Genomic DNA, 19765 nt, shown 5'->3' with positions numbered 1-19765 from the left:
TATTTAACAAATACTTCACATATATGTAAAATCCAACATTTAATACAATTCCCTATGGCCTATAACCGAAACCCGTTATGAAAAAACCGGTGACATTCATTCTATTAAGAACCAACATTGGGTTGATTGAAAGCTGAAGTTTAATTCTCTTCTATTCTGCCATTTGTTGTTCCTCCTTTCCCTCCTCATCAACATGCTAAAAAAATAATACATTTTATATATATATATATATATATATATATATATATATATATATATATATATATATATATACAGAGAGAGAGAGAGAGAGAGAGAAATTTAGAGATATAGATATATAGATATAGATCTATATCTATATATTTAAAAAATAATTTTTAAATGATGGTTGGTGTGTACCAATTTAGCCCAGGTTCACACTGACTGCGAGAATGAAATTGTGCAAATTCCACTGAACTCACACAATTTCATTCCCGCATGTCAGTTCTTACTTCGGGGGCAAATTCAGAGACATCTATGTGGGTTTCTGTACAGATGTCAATGGAAAATCGCCAAAGTAGTACGGAAACCCCCCCGCAAATGCGAACACACCGGCATTGCCGGCAATTGCCACTGGTTTGGTATGCGATTTGACATGTAAAATCGCATGCCAAATCGCATCAATGTGAATTCTGAACAGAGGGTGTGTACACTTAGGCAACACACATTATTTTCATTTTTTTATTTTTACTTCCCTCCACCTAAAAGATTTCAGTTTGTTGTTCAACTGAGTTGTACAATTTTCTAGGCCACATTACAGGTGGATAAAGTTCTGAAATGATCTCTTAGGCCGCGTACACACGCGGGGACTGTTCGCCCAACTTTGTCCGTCAAACAGTTTCAGCAAACAGTCCGCTCAAAATTAGCATGGACGGACATGGCCACACACGACGAACGAACAGTTTGCTGAAACCGTGCGCGATGACGTGAACGGCACGTACGACGGGACGAAAAATACGACGTCGTATACACTGCATTATAACTTTCGGCGTGTTAAGCCTTTCTGAGCATGCGCGGAACTTAGTTTGTCGAACAAGCCTACACACGGGCGGACTGTTCGCTCAAACAAAGTTTCAGAGGACAGTTTTTCGGAATTTCCGAAAAACTTTGTTCGTCAAACTGTCCGCTGAAACTGTCCGCTGAACGCCCACACACGAGCGGACTGTCCGCTGAAACACTGTTCAGAGGACAAAGTTGGGCGAACAGTCCGCCCGTGTGTACGCGGCCTTAGACTTTTAAAGTTTTATATATAAAGGACTAGATGATTATGGACGTCTTCCAGCCAGGAAATGAGGCAGGGCTCTATCTGACTTGCTGCAGCTTCAAAATGTGGCATTGGACACGATTTGTTAAGCACTTCCCTACCGGCGCACAACGATGTACGTCGGCAGAATGGCACGGGCAGGCAAATTGGCGTACAGATACGTCCATTTGTATTTGCCACCCTGCCATCGTGTGCGCGCCGGCGTGTGCTGGTTGGGACCCCCGTGAGTCCAGTCGTGGGTCCCGCGGACTCAATCGCCACGGGGATATCCGCGATCGTCTCACGGGGAGGCTGAACGGGGAGATGCCGACGTAAACTGCATATCCCCGTTCTGCCTAGCAACAAGTGACACTGATCTCTGCTCCGTGTGATTGGAAAAAAAAATTGTGAGTGAGCGCACTCCCTTGGCTGAGAAGCAACCCCACACATGAATGGTGTCAGGTTGCTTTACTGTTGGCATGACACAGGACTGATGGTAGCGCTTACTTTTTCTTCTCCAGACAAGGTTTTTTTTCTGGAAGCCCCAAACAGTCGTAAAGGGGATTTATCAGAGAAAATGACTTTACCCCAGTCCTCAGCAGTACAATCCCTGTACCTTTTGCAGAATATCAGTCTGTCCCCAATGTTTTTCCTTGAGAAGAGGCTTCTTTGCTGCCTTTCCCGACACCAGGCCATCCTCCAAAAGTCTTCCCCTCACTTTGCGTGCCGATGTACTCACACCTGCCTGCTGCCATTCCTGAGCAAGCTCTGCACTGGTGGTGCCCCGATCCCGCAGCTGAATCAATTGTAGGAGACCGTCCTGGCACTTGCTGGACTTTCTCGGGTTTTTTTTATTATTTCAATACGTTTTTTATTGTCAATAACATGTGACATTACATCACAAATAATATGTTGAACAATAAATGTCAAATGTGACCTAAAACTGATACAGGTTACAGAGACCTTCGGCTTACACAAAAATCATCTGTTAATACGAGACTGTTAATCTTATCACTCCCTAAGGAGAATAGCGGACTGGTGGCTGTGGAACAAAAGTTTTAATCTGTGCTTAAAGAGGAAGTAAACCCTGATGACTTGTTTACTTCCTCTTTCATTCCCTGCAAAGGTAAAGCATAATGGACTACTATGTATCGCATAATAGTCCATTATGTGTCACTTACCTGACACAGGAGCCAGCGAAGTCACCGCTGTCCCCTGTAGTCCGGCGCATCCATCTTCTCGGTGGGTCTCGCTGCTCCACCGCTGTCATTCGGCGAAGCCACGATGACGTCACTCCAGCCCATGCGCACGGGAGCCGCCACGCGCGGCATATCGCCGTTGACGGCGGTGTGCTCAGTGCACCTGCGCGGCGCTGTCTACGGCGCAACTGTCTTTCGGCAAATATCTCCTAAACCGTATAGGTTTAGGAGATATTTCTTGGACCTAAAGGTAAGCCTTAATCTAGGCTTACCTGTAGGTCAAAGTGTGTTATAAGGGTTTACAACCACTTTAATAGATAGCAATCAGTCATTTGGCCCCTATGGCTATAGTCTGTGCTTACGTTGTTAAGCAGTCAAGGTGCTGTCTATCCTAGGTCTCTGAATAACCTATCTTTGATCATAAAGACAATCATAAGTAACCTGGTGCACTATGAGATAGTGAGAAGTTGTATTTTTAAGGAAAGAAGAATAGTCTGAAAGAAGAAAGAAAAGAAAGACGGTTAAGATATTAAGGAAATTAGCCAGCCCCTCGTGATCCCTCTCCTGTGTCCCTATCTGTATTCTCCATATTAACTTGAAATGCCTATATAGGATGCCCAGGGTTCCCATGTTGCCTCAAACTTAGCAGCTGTGTCCGTCAGAGAGTTGACCATTTTTTCTTGTGCCATCACCCAAATTTTTTGTGGCTACTGCCACGGAGACATTTGGTTGTTTCCAAGCTTGTGCTGTGGTCAGTTTTGCTCCCAAAAAAGGATAAAGAAAATTTATGTCCTTGGTGGCTTCGGTGGTTTATACGGACCGGGGCTTTTAGTAGTGCTATGGAGCGATCTTTGGGGACCTGACATCCGGTAACTTTGCGTATAATGTGGAATAATCTGTTCCAGAATCCTCTGATTCTTGGGCAGTCCCACCATATATGAATCATGGACCCTAAACGAGTACAGCCTCTAAAGCATTGAGAAGAGGGAGAAGGGGACATGTTAGCTAACTTGGTTGGAACTAAGTACCACCTGGTTAACGCTTCTAGATGTGCTTCAATCAGGGCAGTGTCGTGCATACCTTTGTAAGATCGGAGAAAGTTTTCATTCCACACCTCCATGGCCAAGTTGTCTCGTAGCTCTCCCTCCCAGGTCAGCAAGTACGATAATTTAGAGTTGTCTGATGCAAGTGACAGGTATATTGTAGAGATACCCCCCCCCCCTCTGCTCTATGACTTGGCCACACAATTGCTCATATGCTGTCAACTTTGGAGATTCTGGTTTATTTTTCCATTGAGAGTTTAAGAAGTGGGATATTTGCATGAATTCCTCTCCTAGTCAGGCATCTCTAATTTTCAGTACCAATCAACACTGCGCTATCCCAAAAAAACAAAAGAAAGCTGCTAACACGATCACAAGGCATCTCTAATTTGCTTTTACAGTAATGCCGCGTACACGCGATCGGAATTCCATCCAGAAAAAGACCAATGAGAGCTTTTCATTGGAAAATGCAACCGTGTGTATGCTCCATCGGAATTTAGCTGTCCGAATTTCCGCCAGCCAAAAATTGATAGCATGTTCTCAATTTTCCAGACGGAAAAAACTTTCCATCGGAAATTCCGATCCTGTGTATGCAATTCCGACACGCCAAAAATCACGCATGCTCAGATTCAACTACGAGACAGAAGCTATTGGCTACTGGCTATTGAACTTCCTTTTACTAGTCACGTCGTACGTGTTGTACGTCACCGCGTTATAAATGATCGGAATTTGATGTGACTGTGTGTAGGCAAGACAGCTTGAGCCGAATTTCGTCGGAATTCCGTCGGGAAAACCATCAGCGCTTTTTCCGACGAGAATTCCGATCGTGTGTACGCGGCATAACAGAACGGGTCAAGGGGGGTAAGATAGTGTCCAACTCGGCATAACCCCTTGTCTAACCACCACCTGAAGGCTTGTTCATGTTCATTTCCAGTATGAATTTGGAATTGTGAAAGATTCGGGCTAAAGGTTGCGTGTCCGAGGTTAGAGTGGGGAGGATTTTCAGGCCTTCCCAAAGGGAAATAGAGTGGGACGGTATGGGAGATATTATAAGAGGACGATCTTTAGGAGGAAACCAGCGTAAGAAGTCGAATGTGTGTGTGGGGACTGCTTGCCGTTCTATATGCACCCAATCAGGTTTCTCTAAACGTGTATAGATGGTCGACAAATGTGCCAAGTGTGCCGCTTGGTAATACCACAGTATGTTGAGGGTACCCCCAACCCTCCCTGTGTCCTACGTCTAGATAAAATTCACCTGGAGAGGCAGTGTCCAGAGGAACCCCAGATGAATTTTATACTTTTGCTTTGGAAGATCTGCAGATGCTCTTTATTTTGCTGGACTTTCTTGAGCTCCCTGAAGGCTTCTTCACAAATGCAGTGGAAATGTTTTTTAAGTTCATTTTATGGCAAAGAGGGACTTTGTGATTAATTGCAATTCATCTGATCACTCTTCATAACATTCTGCAGTATATGGAAATTGTCATCATAAAAAATGAGGCAGCAGACTTTGTGAAAATTAATATTTGTGTCATTCTCAAAACATTTGGCCATGTCTGTACATGTTTGTTCTTCACTTTTTGAGTTAAGTCCACTTTAAAATGAACTTGATCTCAAAAAGTCAAATTTGCTCTTATAGAGAACATCTAGAAATTGTATTGTGCCTATGCAGCACGTGTTGTTGTTGTGTTTTTTTTTGTGGTTCTTTTGTGTTAAATTTCTCCTAAAAAATAGCAATGCACTTCCTATGCCTGGGCACTCCTGTTTCGTAAGCTTGTGGTCTAATCAACTATCCTACAGTGAGGAAATAGAACTCTTGTTTGTTGTGATGGAAGGGATAAGCAGTAAAAATCATCTTGCTATATGTTGATATGACTGGCATTGGCGTCATAATGCATGCTGTATGCTTGTCTGATCCTGCTTCTTTTTTTTTTTTTTGCTCAACAGATCCTTGTCTATAACCCAGAATTCATGAAGTATGTGTACGATCGATGGTTGATGAATCATGGCCGGTACCCCTCCACAGGAATTCTAAGTGTTATATTTGCTCTTCACATTTGTGATAAGGTAACCCATCCATGTCGTATAACCAACTGGGCATTGGAACAGTGTTACACAGTATTCATGTGATGGTAAATACAGTAGTAAGTGATAAACAAAATGGTAATACATGGCTAGTCAATAAACAAAGATAAATTAACTACTTTCCCGCCAAATCACATACGTGCGTCATTATGTTCATACTGGGGCCATGGCTGCAGTTAGTCAGCTATAATCCCGGTATCAAAAATTTTCAGCCGGCAATTCCCTACTCTATAAAAGTCATCTAAGTGGCTGATTAGCTGAAGGATCGCTTCTACAAGCAGGGAGAGGAGTGGACATCCTCCTCCTGCTCACTGTTGCTCTGTGTTCTGAGGAGCCTGGGATCCATTTTGGCGGTTGCTTCTAATGGAAATAGAGATGACCAGAGACTGGATCATCTCCAATCGCCTCTATGGTCTAGGACAGTGGTCTCCAAACTGTGGCCCGCAGGCCAGATGTGGCCCTTTGCCTGCCTTTGTCTTGCTCTTGGGGCACCATTCCATTTACACAAATGATGGGGCACTATTCCTCCCTTGAATTCCAACAGTGGGACATTATTTCTACCACTAGAATCAAGGATGGGACATTGTTTAATCCCAATGACGCCAGGATATTTTCTAATCCCACTGGCCACAGTCTACCCCCTTAAAGCCTGAAGGACTATAAACTGGCCCTTTTGCTTAGAAAGTTTTCGAATTGCCCAAATAAAGACCTTCATTGAAGGGTTACCAGTTATCATTGCAAACCATTGCATATTTAGAACTTTCATAATTTTTCCATAGTCAAATGCAAAAGCTTATTTACAGTATAGTGGGCACGTAACCGTTCTCATTCTAGCTGAGCACAGCTTATTATGCCAGTGTCACAGCTTTTCAAATCCAAGTGCCTACCTTATCTGTTTTTTTAGCCCTGATGCCATGGGAGTGCCGAGCCACCAAAACATATTGGCTGTTACAAAAATCTATTAAAAGGTCTGGTGTGGTGCTCACATCGTTTCAAAACTTCAATAAACTCCTCTGTGGGTCCCGCAAGACCCAACAGTTGCTGGTGAGAAGGCTCCATGACTGTAAAACCATTTTAATGCATCTCCATAAAATTCAGTGATCCTATATCACAAAGACAACAGCCCCCATGCCATCAGTCAAAGACCTTGAATCGGTCAAGGGGCATAACTCCCCGTGATATCACAGTGTCTCACTTAAAGTGGTTGTAAACCCTTACAAACCACTTTGACCTACAGGTAAGCCTAGATTAAGGCTTACCTGTAGGTCCAAGAAATATCTCCTAAACCTATACGGTTTAGGAGATATTTGCCCGAAGACAGGCACCGCTGTGCCGTAGACAGCGGCGCGCAGGCGCACTGAGCGCGGCATTTCCAATAATGGAGCTGCCGTGCGTGTCGGCTCCCGCGCGCATGCGCGGGAGTGACGTCATCGCGGCTCCGCCGAATGACAGCGGCGGAGCTGCGAGACCCCACCGAAAAGATGGATGCGCCGGACTACAGGGGACAGCGGTGACATCGCTGGCTCCTGTGTCAGGTAAGTGACACATAATGGGCTACTATGCGATGCATAGTAGTCCATTATGCTTTGCCTTTGCAGGGAATGAAAGAGGAAGTAAACCCATCAGGGTTTACTTCCTCTTTAACAAAATGCCCCTGATGGGGGGGTACTGCGGAGCCCCTAAAACGCATTGGCTTTTACAAAATAAAAATCCTTTCAAAACTTCAATAAACTCCTCTGTGGGTTCAGCATGACCCCACAGTTGCTGATGAACAGCCTCTAGAACCGTAACCCCCCCGTTGCATTATAATGCATCTCCATAAGTTTCAGTGATCCTACGTCACAAAGACGATAGCCTCCGCCCCATCAGTCAAAGACCTTGAATGGGCTAAGGGGTAAAACTCCCTGTGAAATCAAAAATGCCATGCATGGCATGATAACGAGCAGTCAGTATATGGGTGCATATACAGGAAGCTAACGACACTGCCACATGTATCAGAAACCAATAGATCGCATTGTCACCTGCTACTTGGAAGAGCAGGATCAGAAATGTCCTCATGCTTTTCAAAAAATTATGAGGAACCATTTAAACAGATATCACATATTGGTTTTACATCTGCTTTAATTTAGCTTGCCACCATCTAACCAAAACTGAAAAATTTTGTTCTGCCCAGACTGACACTGAAACAGTGATATATGTAGGGTTAGATTCCTTTAAAAATATTTGGATTTGACGTGTTCCTTCTATCCAAACAGGTGGACTTGTATGGATTTGGAGCAGACAGCAAAGGAAACTGGCACCATTACTGGGAGAACAATCCATCTGCGGGAGCTTTCCGCCAAACTGGGGTCCACGATGGTGATTTTGAGGCTGATGTCATAGGCAATTTAACTTCTATTAAAAAAATTAACATCTATAGGGGGAGATGACCCCCAAACGGATGGAAAATTGCGGTTGACAATTCTACTATTTAAATGTGATGTTCTTCGGGGGGAGACTGCGTGTTCTTCGGAGGCCTAGTGGATAATTTATACATTGAATTTTTGAACCACTTCCGGGATACAGAACTTCTTCAAGTTAAAAAAGAAGAGCTATAGTTCCTTGATATTAACATCAACACTATTGCAGCCACTTGGGCCAAATGACAACGTGTTATGGGTCTGATGGACTTGGTTTGACCAATGGATTTCGACTCATTATGATGGCAATAGGTTAGACTCGGCTAACAACTTACGCTGGACGTCATTTTAGATGGTATTTATCACATTGGTAAAGAAGGCGAAAAGTGTCAGTGTTTCATAATTTGTAAAGAGTTTTATCTATATAATAACTCCTGCATTTCTTGACCTATTGTTGTTGGCACCCAATTATTTTTTTATTATCGAAAAAGCAAAACTCAGGTTGTTCAGTACACCCTTGAGAAAAGCTAGCAAGTCTGGAACTGACCTTTTCATGTTACTGGAACAGTAGAACATTAACGTTTTTACGTTGTTTTTATAATTTTACATAAAAAGAAACCATGACCCCAGTGACACTAGACTGCTGCTCCAGGCATATGGGACAATAGACCATTAGCTAGAGGACCAGAACATATACTTCACCCTTCAATGGGTTCCATCTTCACCAGTTCACTGGGTTAGAAGGTAACTTACTTACCAGCCTGGAGTGATGACAGCAGGATTACGACTTGGTTTACTGATCTTTGGTGCAGCAGATCCATTGTGTTTCTTGGCAATAACAGCTAAAATCTACCAGTTAACGAGAATTTCGACAACATCCATGTGCTTGGAGGTTGAAGATCACTTTTTGAAGACCTGAAGATTACATCTTGATATGCAACTTTTGGGTTCAGTTTCACTGTATACTCTTGGTTGTTCTTTGGCCTTGTTCATTATCGGAAAAAAAGTTATTTTGGGACAAAAAGTCCTGAACCTGGAATATTCACATAATGGATTTTTTTTTCTTGAGTAGGCAACTTCTGGGCCCTCTGAGGACAAACCAAAAGTCATCTCTTGCTGTATTCTATCACTTTGTACTCTTTGAATTGGATCTCGGAACAATATAGGGCTTGGCTACTTTTTTTTTTACGAGGACCTTAACTGTTCAAATTTTGACTTCATTTGTATGGTGATTTTCTACCTTGCATTGTTTTGTATTGGTAATATATGATGAACCTTTTCAGGTTCCTATTACCAAAGGAACTCTCAAAATCTCTTTGGGTACATCAAGAATCTGAAGTTTTGCTTATAGATCATTTTAAGAGTTATTTTATGTGCTTGGGGCTATTTGGTAACCGTGCAGAGAGCAATGGTGGGCAATAGCCCACAGTAACCAATGGTCTTTCTGCACTTAGCTGCTTCATCCTGTTTTTGGTTTGGTTAGTTTGGGCTTCAGAATGTTGCACTGTGGTGTTAAAGAGACCTGTTGGTGTATTAAAGTATTGGTCTGACTGTACTGAGAAAGTTGTCAGGCTACAAAGTGATGGTATTTTTGCTTTAAACCTTTTTACATAGTTTTGTTAGCTCAGCCTAATCCTATTTATTGTTGGGAATTACAGTTAATTCTCATTTGGTACCACTGAGGTTTGTAGTATTTTTCTAGAAACTTTAAGGGGATAATGAAGGGTGCTGATAATTTATTGTAGGGCCTTAAAAAACTTGATGATGCTTTCAAAGTATTAGAATGTCTTTTTTTAGGATAGGTTTTTATACATCTTACTGTTCTTTTAAGTTATTGATGTTTGTCTTCTGAACAGAACTGAGATAAGTGGCTAAAGTGGGCCTGCATATGGATTCTTTTCCAAACACTGCACCCAATTAAACAAATTAGCTCAAGCAGATAATTCTAGAACTAGTGTTGGATAAATATGGGACTTAGGAGCCAGCCATGGTGGGAGCCAATAGGCAGGGGGCAGAACACCCTTAAAAGAAAAAGAAAAAAGGAATTGCCTTAAAAATGCCTCCCCTGAATATTTTTGAGGGGCATTGGATGCCTTCAACATGTTTGGCCAAACCACAGAGTGGCCGCCAAGCCAGTGCAGCTTCCCCATTGATGCCAAAAATGGAGCAATAGTCCTCCCAATGATACCAACGATGGGCCACTATTCCTCCTAATGATACCAACAATGGGGCACTATTCCTCCCCCAATACTAAATGTGGTAATATTTACTCCCACTGATGTCAGGAAAATGTCCACTTCCGCTGGCCACAGTCCAGCCCCCCCTAAAGCCTAAAGGACAATAAACTGGCCGTTTGTTTAGAAAATTTGAAGTCTCCTGCCCTATATGGAAGCAATAGGTCAGGCTGCACTCACACACATTTGTGTATTTTCCACAGAGCCTACTGTTTAATTGTCATACAATTTATAAAGCAAAAAATATCCTGTGTCTGGCCTACTTTATGCAAACTTTGAGGTTGTATGACTTGAGTAGAGGAACGCATTTCTTCTTGCAGCCCTATCATGAATAGCAAGATAGCTTAGTCTAGCAATTGTTGATTATTCGCCAAAGGATAAGCTGGGTGTTATTATGGTAATAGTGGACCAGGCTTTACTAAGAGGTACATATCAAGGCCGATTTACTAAAGGACTTCAGAATGTTCACACAAAAATATGAACATTCACATGAATTATCCTGAAACGTAAAAAGCTAATTCTTGTTAATTTCATTTAATTTGCACATGATTGGATAATTGACTTGAATCTTTTTGTGTGAGCATTCTCAACAACTTAGGTAAATCTTCCTCACTGTGTCAAGGCTAATCCGTATCTTGTAGAACATATTAAACCTACAGGAGGTCCACAAGTTGTCCGCTGTTGGTGGTTTCTATGATGAGTCGTCTTCTAGATTATTACTGTTTCCTGTAATCGGTGACCACTATCAGATGGTTTGAACCCTTGTACATTTTTATTTGTCTTTTTTTGTTTTTTGAGTTTAACCTTTGCACAGAATTGCTTAAAAATAAATCGAGATCGAGAGCAGAGGTGAGTGTGTAAGTAGGAACTCCTTGTAAGATCCTAGATTCTATTTTATGGGTTCTAGGTGACTAAATTGGCTACAAATTGTATAAGACTTTTTTTTAAATTTTTAGAAGCAGCCTTTCTCAACCATTTTTAAGCCGGCCACACATGGATAAAAATTCAGCCATTTCAGCAGGAAGGTTGAATGTTGGCATGAAGGTCGTACAGAAGTCGGTCTCCTGATTGACTTTTGTACAACAACCTTGTCGGATTTTCCTCGTTCGATCAGTGCCACCAGCTAGTGTGTGGTTGGGGGAATTTGAGTCTTTTTTTTTTCTGTTTTTTGTTTACCCCCTGGTTGAACAGAAAAAAAAACCAAAAACGCATCTATGGATTGCCTTAGAAAAAGCCTTGAAACAAAAGTATTATTCATTGGTGGTCAGTAGAATGAATGCTCCCTTACAGTGGTTGTCAGAATGCCATCCTTGCAGACAGCTTATAAGATCATTAGAATCATGCCACTGGCTCCGCTGTTGGTCCTAGAACTATGCAGGCATTATCAAAAAAGAGGTCAGTCCACCACAACTCAAGGAACCCTTAGTACAGTGGTCATCAACCCTCAATCATCACGGGTGATATGATTTGCTGATCAGTGATTGCAGTATTCTAGTCTGCATCTCCCCAAGGTAATACATAAAACCTGGCCTGTTAATGGGCCCTGAGGACAGGGTTGATGACCACTGTCTTAGTAACTCCAGAGGAGCTCCAGGATTTCATGAAACTATGGTTAAGAATGGCTGCTTTTTAGGTTTAAATTGATCCAGTGCTACAAAGCACTTGAAACCTCAGTAAAAATAATGCTAATGTTAAAGTGGTGTTGCCACCAAAAAATATAAATGCTTAAAATTCTTAAAAAAATAAATAATAATTGGATTTTTTTTTTTAAATACCTGTTGCTAGGGGGTCCCTCGTAGTCTGCCTTCTTCCTTGCCCGGGCTGGTGACATCACCTCCCCTCGCGCCATACAGTCATCTGTGACCTGTGTCGTGTCCCAGATGACTGTGCGGCGTATCACGGCGCTCTGCGCTGCTCGCGCATACGCAGTGGGTGCCCGGCTGTGAAGCCACAGCCGGGTGCCCACAGTACGAATAACGGTGAGGGGGGGCTTCGTTCCCCTGCATCGCTGGACCCTGGGACAGGTAAGTGTCCGATTATTAAAAGTCAGCAGCTGCAGTATTTGTAGCTGCTGACTTTTATTTTTTTTAGGGGCACCCCACTTTAAGTGCAAAGGTCATTATCTCATAGCAATGAATCCGACTCTGACCTTACTAGAGCAAATAAGGGTCAGTTGTTGTATTGTGCACATAGCCTTTTACCCTTGGTTTTTGAATGGAAACCCTTGGTTTTTGAATAGAACCATTTAAGTTCAAAATGAAGGTTTGTCCACCAGTCTAAGTCCAGTTTAATTCATGCTAAAGCTAAAGGCCTACAGGGAAAACCCATAAATAAAATTCAACAAGAAGCTGCACAATACCAAATCTAAATCATTATAGACATTACTAGAACATTATGATATATATCAACATGTGGTTTTATCCTAATTTACTTTGGTTAGTATCAAGAAAATTACAATATCTCTACAGAATACTGTTCTAGACTAGTTCAAAGAATTATGGGAATTAGTTTTTATTTTAGAATCATACTTAGGTGGATGCAGCACCCAGTCAGCTCTAAGACTGAGAACCGAGGGATTAAACAAGTTCGGCTCTCAGAGCTCCCTGAGCAGAGAGCTGGTGGCTGTTAGTCACCGCTCTCTCTGCTCTGCCCCTCCAGCACTCACTGGAGCGCTGGGCTGTGGTGGGGGCGGGAGCGGCTAGCTCAGGCTGTCAGTGGCTCGCTGAGAGGCTGAGCCAGGCGCTTGTTCAGGCTTGTGGGTGGATCCTGACCATATGGTCGCAATTTTTCACGAGCCTGGACCTGTTCTGTGACATCAGCTGATAGTGGGCTTCAGCCCGTTGTCCACTGAAGACGAGTTACAGAAGTGCAAAACGAACTGCACTCCTGTGATCCACAGAAGAAGTACAGCCCAACGAACTTTGGCTGTACTTCTCCTTTTAATACAACCTTTATTAAGACCAATAACCAGTTATAAACCATCTCTATATTTGTGATTTTCTCATCTTCTGTTTAGTTTTAAGCAATTCTACTTTCACGTTTCAGTTTTGTCTGAGTTTTTTGTTATATATTTGCTGAATGTTAAATCCAAGGGCGAAATCGCAGTAATTTATGTTGATCATCAAACAAGGGCTACTTTTATATTTTTAGCCTTATAAACCATTACATTGGGTGAATGTTACATTAAAGGAGATCCTTCTCCATTAGCCTTGTTTCTTGATAAAATCTGCCAATCGCAGTGGGCACATGATCATAATGCCCACCACTGCCTCCCGGCATTTAGAACCTCTTAAAGGACTAGCCCAGGAAGGACTTAAGGTTGCCCTTGTCCGAGTATACATACATTCTCACCCAGGCAGTGTTATCCCCCCAGTGGTAAATAAAAATCTGACAGGGGTTCCAACCCCTCACTACTCTGTCCAAAATGTAAAAAAAAAGTTTTGGCTTTAGATACAGTATATTGAAATATTCCCAATGGTATTTTTCATGTGGTTGAATTGCAAACATTTTCTGTTAATGTTTAATAGTATTAAGTCAGTATATTGTGTTTTTATTTTTATTTAATAGATATGAAAAATTGCTTTTCAAATACAAGATTTTACAATTTATCTAAAACCTAATTTTTTTAATTTTGGGTAGAGTAGTGTGGCATTAGAATGCCGGACAGTTTTTTTTTTTTTTCTGTGTGTTCCCACTGAGTCACCCTTCTATTTGTGGTGGCCCATTATCATTGCCTTCTATTTGTGATGGCCCTTTACCATTGCCTTCTATTTGTGGTGGCCCTTTACCATTGCCCTCTATTTGTGGTGGCCCTTTACCATTACCTTGTATTTGTGGCGGCCCGTTACCATTGCCCTCTATTTGTGGCGGCCCGTTACCATTGCCCTCTATTTGTGGTGGCCCGTTACCATTGCCCTCTATTTGTGGTGGCCCATTACCATTGCCCTCTATTTGTGGTGGCCCATTACCGTTGCCCTCTATTTGTGGTGGCCCATTACCGTTGCCTTCTATTTGTGGTGGCCCATTACCGTTGCCTTCTATTTGTGTTGGTCCATTACAATTGAGCCCAAAGTGAGAGATTTTCTAAAATTGTCACCAGAACAGAAATAAAAGCCACATCTTCCAATGAGCATAGTTGTTCCGATGAGCGGACTTCCCCAACGTTGTAAAGATCTCCTTTTGGTTTCTTGTTTTGTCTCAAGACATGAAATGAAGGAAAATCTCCCTAATGGGACACGCACAGCAAAAGAAAAAAAAGAAAAGGGTTTTTAACATCCGCTACTCTATCTTAAACTAAAAAAAAGTTTTTTTGTTTTTTTTTTACAAATAAGGTTTACCTATCCATTAAAGCAGAACTAAACCCTCCTATGCTTTACAGCCAAGGAAGCTGCCATCCTAAACTGCATTTGCCATGGTGCTACACATGTGATCAGTTACGACACCAGCCATTTGATGGTTTGACAGTTTGGTTGAGAGCACACGCAATTGTGACAGTTATCATTCACGCCATGCCTTAAATATATTTGTTTTGGGAAATCGATGGGTTTAGTTACGCTTTAAGTGGCAAAAATTGTAGCCAACAATTAGGTAGCAAATATTGTATTGCACGGTTTAGCAAATCAAAGTATTATTTGTATTTTATTAGGTCTCCAAGAATGTGCCACAGTATTATCTTTATATGTATCCTTGTTTGTATGCTTTTAAAAAAGGCTTTCATTTTTTTTTTTTTTGATAAGAAAATATGATCCTACGATAAGAAAGAACTTTGTGAAGCCTGCAAATTTATCGATGAATGCAATGTCACTATGCAGTGTACAAATTTGTAAGATTGTTTAAAAAAATGTTTGGGCTGTGTACATCACGTGAAAAACCTAAACACTTTGAATGTTAAAAACAATTCTGATTTAAAGAAAAATTTAGAATTATGAGTAGGTTTTTTTTTTTGTTTTTTGTTTTAGAAGCTTGTATAAATTACTAGAAAATGAATTCTCTTTTGCCTTTGTTAATGCGGAGCTCCAGCTAAAACTTTTTTCTTCATGTTGGCTGGAGTCGGAAAGACTAGAATACTTCAGATTATTAATTTTTTCGGTGCCTGTGTCCCCCCTTAGAGATTTTGCATTATTGTTCAGGACAGAGACACCTGACTGAGGTTCTAATTTTTCCCCTGGGGAGATTTCCTTGACCACCTGTCCAGATGACCATCAGGGCACTGCTTGGGTCTCAAGTTCTTGTTTCTCCCGATATTCAGTTGAAAAGTTCTCTGGGTCTGCAATGTATGTTTTAAAGTGGAAGTAAACTCCCCTATCGTGTTCAGCCAAGGAAGCTGCCATCTTTGCCTCTGTTTAATCTTCAACTGCTATGGTGCTGCACATGTGATTCGTTATGACACCAGCCATTGGATGGTTTGATAGTTTGGCTGAGAGCACAGCCAATGTGCAGTTAGCATTCCCGGCATGCCTTTTTTTTTAACTGTTTAAATCCATGGGTTTACTTCCACTTAAATATGGAAGCAGCACCCAGCAATGCCACAATGGTCACTCGAACAGTAACTAAAGGAATTTCCCCAAATTAGACATGGGCATCACTTAAAACATTACAAAGAGTCAAACCCTTTCACCACTCTGAGTAACTCGTGAAAAGGTTTTGGCTGGGTTTAATGTTGGAGGGATCCATAAAATCTTATCCAATGGATATTGGAACCATTATCAGTTGAGGGATTCTGGATACCAGTTCATACTGTATACCCTTCTTTATCATTGTTTTGTTTATAATAAAATAAACTGGGAGAAAAAAATAATCATTAATTAAAGGTCTAACTGTAGCTTCGGGTAAAGTGCTTTCATCACACTAGATCTGGCCTGCTATGAGTAGATGAGCCCTGATCTAGAAGAGGATTGGTCTGTGTAAAGATACTAATAGACATCAGGTGATGTATAAGGGAAAACACAAGACACTACCGGGTAGAACTGTACATTTACACAGTGCCGTATCCTGAGGCCGCGTACACACGCGGGGACTGTTCGCTCAACTTTGTCCGCTGAACAGTGTTTCGGCGGACAGTCCGCTCGTGTGTGGGCTTTCAGCGGACAGTTTCAGCGGACAGTCTGCTGAACAAAGTTTTTCGGAAATTCCGAAAAACTGTCCGCTGAAACTCTGTTTCAGCGAACAGTCCCCTCGTGTGTAGGCTTGTTCGTCAAACTAAGTTCCGCGCATGCTCAGAAAGGATTTACACGCCAAAGTTTGCATTGCAGTGTATAGGACGTCGTATTTTTCGTCCCGTCGTATGTGCTGTTCACGTCATCGCGCACGGTTTCAGCGGACTGTTCGTTCGTCGTGTGTGGGCAAGTCCGTCCATGCTAATTTTGAGCGGACTGAAACTGTTTGGCGGACAAAGTTGGGCGAACAGTCCCCGCGTGTGTACGCGGCCTAATTTGTAAAGTGTTGTTGAGAAATTCTTATAGAAACATGGACTTTTGAGGCACTAACTCCGATTGCATAAAAATATGACAAAATGTTATTGATAATCTTAATCAGCTAAAAGCTAAACCATTATTGACACTGCACCCCTTAGAATCAGAAGGGACACCCCATATTGGTAATCAACCATTCTAGCGTGATATTCATAAATGGGTGTGCCACCACAACTTCATTCTTGGCTTAACAAGTTTTGCAGAAGACCACTTCTTCGGGAGCTCATGGGTGCAGAATAGATTGGTAAAATCACAAAGCAACTACTACACCCCCAGCTAGGGGCATGTACAGGCTCAACAGGAAACAAATCCCTCGGCAGGCATGGGATTGCACAAGGGGCAACAAGTGCGGACCTCGTAGAACATAAATAACCAGGGGAATAGCTCTCAATAGTGTGACAATCCAACTGTATGCCAAAAAACAGGTGCCATATTCATTATTACATTTAAAAAGCAAATCTAGGGGGCTTGCTGGTTGAAAATCACTTAAGTGTCACTTCAATGGTTGGTAACCTATAATGTAACATATCAAGATACCAGCTGGAAAGAAAAGCCTCCCTTTTGGAACCTCATATTGCATCAATATACCCTCATATTGCATGTCCATAAAGTGGATAGACCATATAAAGATTGGTCCCCAAAAGCTATGCCTGCCAAATTATGAAGATATATTATGCAACAATGCATTTTTTTTTTATGCAATTGTGGTCCGTGCCTAAAAAGTCCATGTTTCTATAATGAATTTCTCAACAAAAAATCTGGTGATAGTGGAACCAATCTTGGTAGGACCAGGAAGGCCAATTTTAGCTCCTATATACATATATATATATATATATATATATATATATATATATATATATACTGTAGTTTATGTAAATACTGCAGATCTAAAATCGGCCATTCCCTACCAAAATGGGTTCCACTATCATCTGATGTCTATCAGTATCTTTATAATCTTCTAGATCAGAGCTCGTCTACTCATAGCAGGTCAGATCTTAGGTTGCAAGGACAGCACATCCAAAACCACAGTTAGACCTTAGATTTCTATTTTATTTTTCATTTTGATATAATAATTGACATTTGACATTATGAATACAAATTGTATACATCTATAGATCTCTCCTTTTGCATCTCGATTAATATCATGAACCTTTCAATGCGATGGTTACACATAAAAACCATTGTACCTATGCACCTTCCTTTAGCAGAAACTGGAAGATTATTTCTAGATGTTTGATAATATCACACAGCATCTACCTCTCTATTATTCACTTAAGTTTGTTTTTCCTGTCTTTGAACCACTCTTTTATGTGTGCCAAATACTTGCATGAAATATGTATTATAATGGTGTACATCTCGCTAGAGTCACCACTGTAAACAAACCATAAAATGTCACCAATGCCTACATTTGTGTCGGAGAAACCTTTTATCTAATGTAGAAGTTTTTTCTTTTGTGCATTGATTTTAGAAACAAATCTTCCCATAAGATATGTGCATTTAACATGTTATTTACCTATAAAAGCCTTCTTTGTGTAGACATTCCAAAGCCCAGAGAATGCGGCTGGGTGCTGCAATTTTGGGCTTGAGTCGGCAGATTCAGAGCCGTCATTCAAGTGACGCTCTCTAGCAGGGGTATTGAATTAAAACTCACGGTGGTCCGGTTATTAAAATTCTCATCCAGCAGAGGTCCGAGTCTCTTTTTTGTGCTATGACGCAGATTCTTCAAATCACAGCCCCACCACCTTACATTACAGTTTCCCCTTTGAATTAGTGTCATCAGTCCTACCTTTACATCACGGCCCTCTTCACCTCAGTCCCCCCTGTACTCCATTGTACCCCCATTTACATTGCAAAACCTCCTCTTTACATCACAGCACCCCTCTTTCCAATACAGTGTCCTCTTTACAAAACGGTGCCCCTTTTACATAACAGCACTCTCCTTTTACATAACAGCCCCCTTTGCATCACATCTCCTCCTTTTTTTCAATGTCCTCTGCCCCCCCTTCACATCACAGCTCCACCTCGGCTTTTTACATCAGTGTCCTCAGCCCCCACCTCACATCAGTCCCACTCCCCTTCATATGTGTTCCCTGTCACCCCTTCACATCACTGCACCCCTTCCTTGCATCCCAGTCCCCTTTACAGCCCCCCCATACTTGAATAACAGTCCCCCGTCCTTGCACTCCAGTCCCCTTTACAGCCCCACCACCTTACATTACAGTTTCTCCTTTGCATTAGTGTCATCAGTCCTACCTTTATATCACAGCCCTCTTCACGCCAGTCCCCCCTGTACTCCACTGCACCCCCATTTACATTGCAAAACCCCCTCTTTACATCACAGCACCCTCTTTACATCACAGTACCCCTCTTTACAAAACAGTGCCCCCCTTTACATCACAGCACCCTCTTTTTACATAACAGCCCCCTTTGCATCACATCTCCTCCTTTATTTCAATGTCCTCTGCCCCCCCCTTCACATCACAGCTCCCCTCTTTATATCACAGACATCGGCTTTTTACATCAGTGTCCTCAGCCCCCACCTCACATCAGTCCCACTCCCCTTCATATGTGTTCCCTGTCACCCCTTCACATCACTGCACCCCTTACTTGCACCCCAGTCACCTTCACAGCCTCACTTACTTGCACCTCGGTCCTCTTCACTACAAATTCTAGATGAACCCATTGCACACTGCTATACACCCTGTCCAGTATATGAGAGGGTCCATCCAGAATTTGTATTGTTAGTATGTGGTCACACCCCTTTAGCACCTGATAGTTTAAATACATGTACAAGCTATTTGAGCACAGGTATATGCTTTCCCAGTCCTCGTCATAGCCCCCCCCCCCCCTCCTTCTTTGCACCCCAGTCCTCTTTAGCTAGATACTGCCAAAAGAGGAGAGGGCTACAATGTACAAGGAGAGCTCTGTTAGGGAATTGACTCTTCCTGAAATAGCTACATTTGCTAGCAAGTTTGGAGGTTCATCGCAAGTCAATAACAATTGTTTATGGAAAGGACAAATGCTGCAAGTGAGCATTTAAATGACTTGATTTTTCTGTGCTTTTGCATTTATTTATTTTT

The 19765-nt window shown here is 42.0% G+C and overlaps 1 protein-coding gene across 1 annotated transcript in view; it reads left to right on the top strand.

Moving 5' to 3' along the window:
* ST3GAL1 (ST3 beta-galactoside alpha-2,3-sialyltransferase 1) overlaps nt 1-15140 on the top strand; it is a 226377-nt gene extending 211237 nt beyond the window's left edge. The window contains exons 7-8 of the mRNA XM_077493372.1: nt 5445-5564; nt 7838-15140. Coding sequence (XP_077349498.1) covers nt 5445-5564; nt 7838-8011 — 294 coding nt within the window. The 3' untranslated portion in view covers nt 8012-15140. The remainder of the gene's footprint in view (nt 1-5444; nt 5565-7837) is intronic.
* The last annotated feature ends 4625 nt before the right edge of the window (nt 15141-19765 follow it).

The sequence above is a fragment of the Lithobates pipiens genome, unplaced genomic scaffold, assembly GCF_037356315.1.
Source record: "Lithobates pipiens isolate NorthernLeopardFrog02 unplaced genomic scaffold, aLitPip1_a1.2 Scaffold_19, whole genome shotgun sequence".
NCBI lineage: Eukaryota > Metazoa > Chordata > Amphibia > Anura > Ranidae > Lithobates > Lithobates pipiens.
This window is presented reverse-complemented; position numbering and strand designations above follow the sequence as displayed.